The sequence below is a fragment of the Pagrus pagrus genome, assembly GCF_965226575.1.
Source record: "Pagrus pagrus genome assembly, chromosome: 9".
NCBI classification, from domain to species: domain Eukaryota; kingdom Metazoa; phylum Chordata; class Actinopteri; order Spariformes; family Sparidae; genus Pagrus; species Pagrus pagrus.
The window spans coordinates 23,203,395-23,213,805 of NC_140193.1; the positions used below are offsets into that span (position 1 = coordinate 23,203,395).

Below are 10,411 nucleotides of genomic sequence, written 5' to 3' on the forward strand. Positions count from 1 at the left end.
GGTTTGGAGCATTTGGGGAGAAACAAGCTGTCCTTCCTCCTTTTTGATTTGTCTTCTACTTCTCCACTCTAATTCTGTGGCTGTGTTTGTTTGTGGTGTTCAGTGTGTGTGTGTGTGTGTGTGTGTGTGCGTGCGTGTTGCGCGTTGCTGTCTGTGTGTGTGTGTTTCGATGGCAGGGGGTGCGTCTGTGTGCTTCCTTGAGAACACCCTGTATCTTTGCCCAGACTGAACCCCAGGTTACAAGCAGAAAAAAAATCACTGTGGCACAGCTAGTGGTGAAATTAATTTGGAGGCCAACAAAAGCAGGAGACACATTCTTATCGTTTCACGCTCTTCAACACAGACACTCACATCCCAGATTTTATTTCTTTAATTTTACTTTCCTCATTCCATAATAATTGTGGTCAGTCGTCTTTTCTTAGAAATAACGCGCGTTATTTTTAACATTTTTTGGTGCTTGAATGATATTTCATTACCTCTCTTTAAAAAACATAAAATATCCTGCTAAATCTGACATCTCTCGGTGTCGGTGATTAATGTTGTCCCCATATAAAGTAGCCGTACTCTAGTTGTACTGAAGCGTTTAGAATGGTACTCAAAAAGTATTGACCCACAATACTCATCACAACTTGGCTCGCTGTCTTGGGTCGACTGAGAATGAAGAGTCTGTGTTGGCTTGCTTTTATTTCTGTACAGTATGTGTGTCTGCAAGAGGCATATTTGGTGGGCGAGTACATTAATATCAGTCATTGTGGAAAGGAAGCTGGAAGAAGGAATTTGTCAGATTTCCGTTCATTTGCATATGTGTTAGTAAGAATTTAGGCGGTACTGGATGCTCAGATTATTTGAACAACTGTGGGATATTGGAGGGTAATTAGATTTACTAAGTAGCATTTCTGTCCATCTGTCCAACATTTCTCTCTCCCTCTTTGCATCTGTGTCACTTTACTCAGCCTATATATGCATATTTTTTTCAGGCAGTGTGTGAGGAAATCCGTCGACTTGCTCCCAAGGTTGGTCTCCATCATGACGGTGTGGTGTTTGGCTCTGATGACTTCTGTGCCAGCATAGGTAGCTATCAGATTTTCTGCTTAACTTTCTCACTATTTCTTGCTGACATCCAGTTCTCATGAATTGTAAAATCTAAAAGTTGAATGTCTGCCTGTCTTTAGAAGCACAGATGTCACAGGTCACTTCTCTTTTCCTTTTTTTGAAGAGAGGAAAACTGGCTATAAATGTCATATTTTCTCTGGAAATAAGAGATGATCTGTAGAGGTCTGATCTGTGGGTCATACTACAAAATTAGGTGTCTTGATATACAAAAACAATAATTGAGATGGAGGTAACGATGCATTATCTGCAGCCTGTGGCCACTTGCCATAAGTAAAAAGGGAAGTTGTGTATAAATCTATTGTATCTCTTTAATATCTAAGTTTTTTTGTAGTCAGTTTGACCTTTGGAAAGGTGCGTTTTAAATGAGAGACTCAACAGGAAGTGAAACACAAAGAACAGCTGTTGAACTGCTGATCCATTCTCTTCCTGATATATAATGACATTTGAATGTCATGAAGCTACCTAGAAACAAGTATTACATAGGTTTTTTTTTTTTACATACAGTAAACTGGATTTATCAGCAAAATCTAATCATTTCATCTGACGGTCAGAGGGGCTTGCTTATCTGATAATAAGGGGAATAAATATTCAACTACTCAACACTTAAAAGAAGAGAAAGATATTGACACACTGTATAATCAGTGTAATTGCCCTCCTGACTTCAGTCGCTCCTTCATTCATCTGATCATCACCCTTACCATCCCACCTCCTCTGCGCCTCTTATTTCCTCACTCATCCGTCCACCTCCCTCTGAGATCTTAAATAGCATGTGACCCACATGATGATGTGTGTGTTTGCCTCATATTTTGTCCTCTAGGTGCCACGCGAACCAAAGATGCCAGCGAGCTCCTTTACGCGAGGCAGAAGGTGGTTGTGACGACCAAAGCGTTTGGGCTGCAGGCCATCGACCTGGTCTACATCGACTACAAAGACGTGGAGGGGCTGAGGCGACAGGCCAGAGAGGGAGCTCTCATGGGCTTCACAGGTAAAGTCCCTCACATCTGCCCATGCCCAAGTCCTGACCTCAACATGTCCGTGCACCCCGGATACCTCTGATTTCTGCATTGCTGCACTGTTCTTCACTTCACTTCCTGTTGCAAGCAGCAACAATTCACTTTTCACTCCTAACTTGGCCCTTGTTACTCTCTCTTGCTCTTCCTACGTTCAAAGTGAGTGTTGTTTGAGAATGTTAATTTTCAAATGTCTCAAAATGACCATATTGTCTGTGGTCTTGGAACAGGCTGCTTGTCTTCGTCTTTTTTTATCACTGTAGGTGCTGCTGAAGTGAATTCTGAACAACACTGCCGTCCTTAAACGCTTGTCTTGACATTTCTGTCTTACCAACTAAATGGTCTGCATGTGTGTGTGTACCTGCACATGTGTAAATATGCGCATATGTGCAAGAATGATAAAAGGGTGTTATTAGCAAAGAGTGGTTGCGTCTACTTTACCAGCGCCCTGTGTGTGTCTGTAGCCAGGCAACGCTTTCAGAATGCGTGTGTGTGTGTGTGTGTGTGTGTGTGTGTGTGTGCGTGTGTGCGTGTCCATGTGCATGTGTGTGTGCCCCGCAGACTGCGCGTAACAGACCACAGAAGGCAGGACAGCCTGTTCCAAAGTGGATATTCCAGTCATTCTTCCTGCGCTGCAGCAAATATATTTATTCTGCCTTCTCATCCCTTGAAGACTGATTATTTCAGGATCTGACATATTTCCCACTGTGGTCTGGGTCCAAGTAAACTCTGAGGCGGGGGAAAAAAAGAACTTAATCTCATAATATAATGTTTTATTTACTATGTTGTTATGTTTACGTTTTTTTCACTTCAGCCATGCGGTCACTGAATAGCAGAATGTCCTCAGTAATTAGTCGTCTTTTTTCACACTGAAAAGAAGTGGAGGAAAAACAGCTTTTTGTTTCTTTAGAAAACCCCGAACACACTCTCCATGTTGCTCTGGCCTTAACACGTGTGACCTGCACATCACATCATCAAATCATCCTGTAGGAGAGCTTCTTACTGTCTCATACAGCAACTGATTTTCCAGATGACCTCGTTTGCCACCTCTGTTCTGTGTGTGTGAGCGTGCGTTACTGTGTTTACATCTGAATTATTCAGTGATAGCCATGTGCAAATGCCTTTCTGCTTAGATGATTTACACCTTTTTCCTGAGCAATTTAATGTTTGTCTTTTCGCAGTTCTACAATCAAGTATATACACGCTGCACTGTGATTGGTTGCCTCGTGTTAATTGATACATTACAGATATAATAACTGGTTTCTATTCTTTGCACCTGTTTGAATCAGAACAATTTTGAGCAATTCTGTTCTTTAGCTAATAGAAATTAATTAAAAAAAAATTACCATGTGAGGTAAAAGCTAACGATGGAAGCAGCCGCTTGATGAAATAAATGGTTAGATTTGATATGGAACACAACCATTCAAAGCACTGGATTAGTGGCTTACAAGCCATGGGCACTCTGTATAATCTTAGTTAGTAGCTATTACTGGCCCGAGTGTGCTTAAGCAATAATACGGTGCGGCCAAAAGCCTCTACCTTTGCAGTAATTGACCTTGGCAGCACCTAAGCCGCATCCAGCACCCATTAGAGCACACTGGTGAAACACAAACACCCAATGCTTCTTACTGGTAAACAGGGCAGTAGTAAGGCAACGTTCTGCAGAGGCTTGACATGTATCAAATGAGTTCGGGTGGAGGGTCGTTTATTTGGGGATCTTAATTGTCTTCACTTCATGAGCACCTTGTTTTATGTGCTGTAAAGTACTAACTGATGCAAAGACTCAATGATCCTTCTAATAACGTTTGAAAACGGTTTCCACCAAAAATGCTCTGCTTTCAGGGACCACATTTCACTTCCATCCCCGGGTACCCCTGCCCATCATTCGCCTGAGAGCACTTTGCTAAATAGCAATCCTCCAATGAGGCGCCAGCACCACATGGCAGGCTGGGATTGGCTGGAGGGCATGAATGATGCATTTTAGGAGAACCAATGGGTTGTAACTGAGGGCACCTGAGTCACCCTGTCTGTTTCTTCGCTCTGTCATTCGCACACGCAAACACACACACACACACACTCAAAGAGACACCCTCTTTGAGTATATTTAAGCCTGCCAATTTCAGTGTGGAAACATGCTCCCGTCTTCAGCCCAGAAGTAAAACAGGTGGCAGAGGAGGGAATGCAGGCTCCTCTTGCCTCAATCCTTATAGAGTGCAACATACATGCTCATACCGCACACACACACACGCAAACACACACTCGCACACATCTTCGAGCTTGGCCCTGGGGATTCCTCAGGCTCCAACAGAGAATGTGCAGTTACAGTCTCTCCGCTTCACACAGGCCACGACGCGTTCACATTAACACACAAATACGTGTCAGATGTCACATTTGTAGGACGCACACTTCCCTCAAAGGTATCTATTAATCATACGTCGCACTTGAATGAATTGTGTTCCCTCATCAGTAATTGTTCAAGCCTTCAACTCCAGCGCGTTGATTCTGTAACTGCTGTGTGTGTTTTTCAGAGGTTAACTGGGGTGAGCGGAGCTGGTTGAAGGGAGTGGGTTCTCTCCTCCCCCTTCTCCTCTCTCCTCCTCTCCTCCTCTCCTCATTCCCGCCTCCTCTTCCTCTCTCCTGGGCGAAAATTTTGAAGCCCGCCCGCTCGGCCACCTTGAAGGATTTGTTGTCGGCGACAGAGCTAAGCCCTAAAGTGTCGAGTTTCCTGCTGGCTGCCGCTGAGCCGTCGTTCTCACCAGACGTTTCATAACCTTAAACTTATCGCTACAAGTTTGATCTGCAAATGTACACGGGATTATGTCTGTGGCGTTAGCCCACATTTAACTGAGAGGGAGCGGGAGCAGGAGGGTTGGAGGGGTTGAGGATTGTGTCAGACGGAGCCTTGACTCCATGCAAGGCTTGTGTTTTAGTTGGATGTAGTGGTTGCATGTGAAAAGTACGCAACCGCAGATAATTGACACTTATTTAAATTGTCGAGATTTTCTTTATTTTTGATCGGTCAATAACATAATATTTCTAGTGAGGATGCATGAAAAATGTGTTTGCTATCTGTTTGAACTTGGTGATAAATGTATTACTTGGTCTGCGAGTAACTTGTCTTATTCTGCGTGGTGTCCGTGGCAATTTTAAATATTTTACTCGACTGTGTTCTGTCACATGAAGCATTCAGCAAAGTTTCTGTTTGACAGCAGGGCTGCGAGCAGAGAGGAGACAGTCGATGTCCTTCATGATGACCAGCGTCCTCTGGTCCTGTGCTGGCCACCGGACTCACCTCAGTGCCATAGGACTCATAAACACACACACACACACAATTTAGTCTCCTCTATTTCATGTTTGTCCTGTCTCGTTGCCTCTCTGTGTCGTCGATCCTCTCCCACAGGACCAGCTGAAGCCCTCTCAATTTTTCCAGACTTTTTTATTCTTTCGATCCAGTTCTGTACAGCCGTTTGTTCATAGAAAAAGATATTTTCTGTTTTGATAATCAGGGAGGGTAATTGGCACAAACCGTGTTATTGATATCTCTGTGGCAACAAGTAAAAATATAGTTTTTTTCATTTCTGGAGCAAATGGCTTGCGTCTTTAATTTTATTAGAAGCCACAGATAGCCTGCTGTTGTCATTAGCATATTTCACTTTCTTTCTCTGTGTGTGTTTCTTTCTCTTGTTTCTGTGCAGGTAAGCAGGTTATCCACCCGGGGCAGATCCAGGCCGTGCAGGAGGAGTTCTCCCCCAGTCCGGAGAGGGTACAGTGGGCCAAAGAGCTCATAGCTGCGTTTGACCAACACCAAAAGGAGGGAAAGGTAACGCCAACATCCTTTGCCAAAAGAGCTTGAAAAAATATTTTAATCTGATTTTCATTTCAGTGTTTTGGTCTAGAATTGCAAATCACAGTTGCTCATGGCTGAGGAAATTCATGCAGACAAAAGTTGGTACTAAAAGGGAGTTGTATATCAAAATAGATAACAAAATATGCATAGAAAATGCATCTTGCTCATTATAGTTGGTGAGCATTTGTCCTCGTTCACAAGAATATTCCAGTCATTTCACTCAAAATATAATCTTATGTAGTTCCCCTGTCAAAAATCTTTTTTGTTTGAGCTTCACTGTGAATGATGCATGTGCAGAGTCTGACACTAGAAGGCTGTTTTCACCTTCATTGCTCAGAGCATGCATTTTCTCTGTGCTCACTGAAAATCTGATTTAAAGAGGCGGGCCTACGAGCATGATTTGTGACATCACAAATGTTGTTTTTTTGCAAAACATACATCAGAGAATTTTGTGTATGACTTCATATACGTGTGGATGGGATCTTTAAATGTCACTTTAATTCTTTAACAGAACAATGATTTTCTCCATACGAGTTAAAAGATGCACAGACTTTGCTAAAAAAAACATTTTCTTTAAAAATTCTTTCACAAATTAAGAGCAGGGGGCAAACATTTGTCTCTAGTATGACACAATATCTGTGACTGTGTCTGAGCCTCGGACCGATCGTTGGCGTACCCTCTCACACACCTCTTCAGTTCCAGAGGATACATACTGTACACCCCTGGGTGACTCTCAGAGACAGCACAGGAAAAGGTGGGGTGCGGGAGGGGTCTGGTGGGGGTTGGGCCAATTAAGTGTACAATATTATTGTTCCTAATTTAGTGCATGGTTGGATCCTGTGTGTTGAGCTCTGTGGGCTATCTGCTGAGGTAATACACAATCTGCCCACACCTCTCTCCATGCCAGGGCTGCTCCTACTAAGCATCGCCCGAGGGATTCATCTCCTACCCATCCCTCTGCCGCCGCAGTGTGTGTGTGCGCGTGTGTGTGTGCTTGTGTGTGTGCTTGTGTGCATTTCTCTGTGTGTGTGAGTGACTGAGGGTTTGAACAGTGAGCAGGGTCAGTCTCTTTGTCTTACAACACGACAGGTGCTTGTTTTTCATAATTCTCACCTCCAGCTATTGACTGAATATTCCTGACTGGAGGTTTTTTGATCTTTTAAGGTAGTATTTTATACCAGAAGACGTATTATTCACAAATGTTCTTTATTGAGTTGAAGCTTCTTCTTTAACACCCTGTTTGCTGTAATAAATCACTGTATTTACTATTATTTATTACATGTTAATTAAGTCTTATAAAGCCATTTTCTATATAGTGATCTACTTCCTTCATATGTAAACAATATCCTTCAACATTTCAAAAGTGAATATACTCTGCATATCCGATGTGTCTCTTTCTGCTCTTTCCTCTGTTGTAAAAACTCCTCAGGGCGCGTTCACCTTCCACGGCAGCATGATTGACATGCCCTCGGTGAAGCAGGCGCAGAACATCCTGACGCTCTCCGTCGTGGTGCCAGAGAAATAACACGACCCGTGAGAAGAAACTGGGAGAACAACGGAACTGAACCCCTGACAGAAGAGGTCGAAGGAGACTGGAAATGTTGCAGGCTTCATGACAAAAGCCGCTCTCTGAAAAAGCTTATAAAATATTGGACATTGTGGTTTAAATTTAAGTTTTTAATCAATGTTTTGATTCAATTCATCTGATTGTTGTGACAGTTGGAGTTAAAATCTACCTTCAGATGTGTTCAGAGGTAGAAAACCTGCACACGGCGACAGCAGATCTCTGCGTCTTGAAGTGTTGAGGATTATTTCCCTGTGTGGGCACTTTCTTGGCACACTCTGCAGTGTGTGTGCGCCATCATGTCGCTCTCTATAGTGTGTTTGTGCCCATGCCTCCCCATCTCTCCCAGGTCATGATGAATGCTCCCCCATCTCCACGGTCCAGGCAGCTGGGCGAAAGGGTAAACAAACACAACAAGCCACTGTTGTAGAATCTATTCATTAGGCCCCAGCCCTTCCAGTCAGGCCTCAGCCCCCTGCCCAGGGCCTGACTCACACACATCAAAGTCTTTCAGATGGAAGTGCGTAAACTCACGATTTGGCTTTTTTTTTGTGTGTGTCAGCCTCCTTAGTAAAGACACGCAGCTCGCTCCGTGGCAGCTGTGAGCCTGTGGTCTTGATGGAGAAGGCGTGTGGCGTCAGACGCACCATGACCTGTACGAAAAATAAACACCGCACACATGCACACGCTGCGGCAGTATTCTTTACCTGATCTCTCATTTAACACAGACGGATTAACTTGCTGTTGCTTCTAGGTGAGCGTCACCTGTTTTTTTCCGGCCTCTTCATAAACTACTTCATCTTATCCACGGATTTAAACGGTCCGTAAAAACAACGTAAAAAAATGAACTCGTGGACAAGTTCAGTAAAGTCGTTCGTTGTGCTGTCACAAATAAAAGTACAATGGGGCTCTGTGGAGCGCTTGTGCACGTCTGACTTCCAGAGACAGTGAAGTGGGTGTGATGTTGGAGTGAGACAGATTAGTGGCCATGTTGCTCCAGCAGACCAGGACCGAGGCTTTGTCTCTCTGACTGTGGATGGGAGGATAATTGGGGGGGTGTTGAATGGTTAATAGTGCCATTGGTGACCATGGTAATGAAAGGCACCATACCTCCCCTACCCCACCTCATCCACTCATCTCCCTCTCTCCCTCGCTCTCTCCCTCTCTCTCCCATACTGTATGAGCTATTGTGTCTGGGGCAGGACTGTGGTCTGTGCCAGGCCAGGCCAGACAAAAAGATCGAAACCACTCCTGCGCCCCAGCCAAAGACCCAAAACAGTAAGCTGTCTCTTTGGCATTTGGCCACATATTTCTCTCACCCCTGGCTCACTTTTTCTGTCGGGAATTCACATTCAGCTTGTTTGTTTGTTTTCACCCGCTCTAACTATTATACCCTGAGGTTGGTGGACAAAACTGCTATTATGTATGACTTTCATTAAGTAAACCAACATCATTATTTGGGGAGAGCCATTTTGCGAGGCTCTGCGGATCTTTAACATAGACGTTGGAGAAGTCTTGAACCCAGTCCAGTGAAATGGTATAGCATTTGAAAGAGATGTTTGTGCACTGATTGCTTAAAATCATGTCTTTTTTTGTGTGTCTGTGTGTTTTGTGTCATTAAAAGTGACTGCAGATTATGATCGAACCTCGGAACACTTTACTGTGACTTTTTAAACTTTATTTTTTTGCTTGAATACAAATAAAAAGCTGTTCACGAGAGTTTCACAGTTTCACCTTCTGGTTTCATTTCATGTACGACAAAGTTTTGTCTCCGCCAGCCACCGGTGTACAACAGTAGATGTTAAAATTAAAGAGAGCTGCAAAATATATGAAAAGGTGTTTTCGTCTTTATGAGTTAGAGCATTCACAGCCCCACTCTGTCGGCTTGATTTAAAAAGTTCTGTCTCCATCAGCGTGTTAAAATTAAAAGACAGAAACATTAATGCATGTTAAAACTCCAGAAAGCTGTCCGTGCTTCCTTCAGATCGCTGAATTAAACATGAAATGCTTTAAGATGTCATGTTCCCCCTCCGGTAAGTGTGTAATAAAACAGCTTAGACCGTCCCTATTGACTCCGAGTACAGTCGAACTGCACAATAGACTGCACAAAGTCCTTGGCTGTGAATATATCCAGCACTCAGACTTCAACAGAGGCTCACCAGGTGACTTCAGCGGTGAAAGAGGTTCCAGTCTGACGGGACAACTTAGCTTTTTCCGAGCTGCTCTGCACCAACAGGTGTCCCCAGCACAGACAGGAAGGAGGATCTCTAAGCAGAGGAAGCAGCACAGGGCATCACGCAGGGACCAAGCAGAAAGGGCAACTCTTCAGAGGATGATCAGGAAATGATTTGGGCCATGTTTAACAAAACAATCCCCAGAGCGTTTGTGCGCCACATATATTACCTGTTCCCCCCCTGTTCCATCCAGTCACCCTGCTCTTTGTGATATATCCGCCAACACGCACACTTTCTCCTCCCTGCCCTCCTCTCCTCTGACTAAACCTGAAACAGACTACATCCTTTTGACGACTTTGCAGCCGAGCAACACTTGAGGTCGAATAAGCAAAAAAGAGATTCCAGTGACATCTCTGTTGATTAGAGGAATGCATCCCTGTCTGCCCGCGCTGTGTAATTCTACATGACATTTCTATTATGCGTGGAACTGATATAATCTTCTCAGTCCGCTCGGCAGTTTTATTTAAATACATCTCTCCGCTATTCCCTGAGAGAGTAAATTACAATTAACACGATTATAACCTCACCAAATTGTGACGGGAATCAATTAGGCTGCGAGCAGTATTTCATAGCCCGGTAATGTGTTGGTCGAGATTGCTTTCATAAATTATGAGGGACAGCGCAGGCGGAGAAAATGCATGTA

At 43.8% G+C, this 10,411-nt stretch overlaps 1 protein-coding gene across 1 annotated transcript in view; it reads left to right on the forward strand.

Moving 5' to 3' along the window:
- clybl (citrate lyase beta like) overlaps positions 1-9,256 on the forward strand; it is a 63,866-nt gene extending 54,610 nt beyond the window's left edge. Inside the window, exons 5-8 of the mRNA XM_084363085.1 lie at positions 978-1,071; positions 1,931-2,098; positions 5,819-5,943; positions 7,400-9,256. Of these exons, the coding sequence (XP_084219211.1) occupies positions 978-1,071; positions 1,931-2,098; positions 5,819-5,943; positions 7,400-7,495 (483 nt within the window). The 3' untranslated portion in view covers positions 7,496-9,256. The remainder of the gene's footprint in view (positions 1-977; positions 1,072-1,930; positions 2,099-5,818; positions 5,944-7,399) is intronic.
- Positions 9,257-10,411: the final 1,155 nt, after the last annotated feature.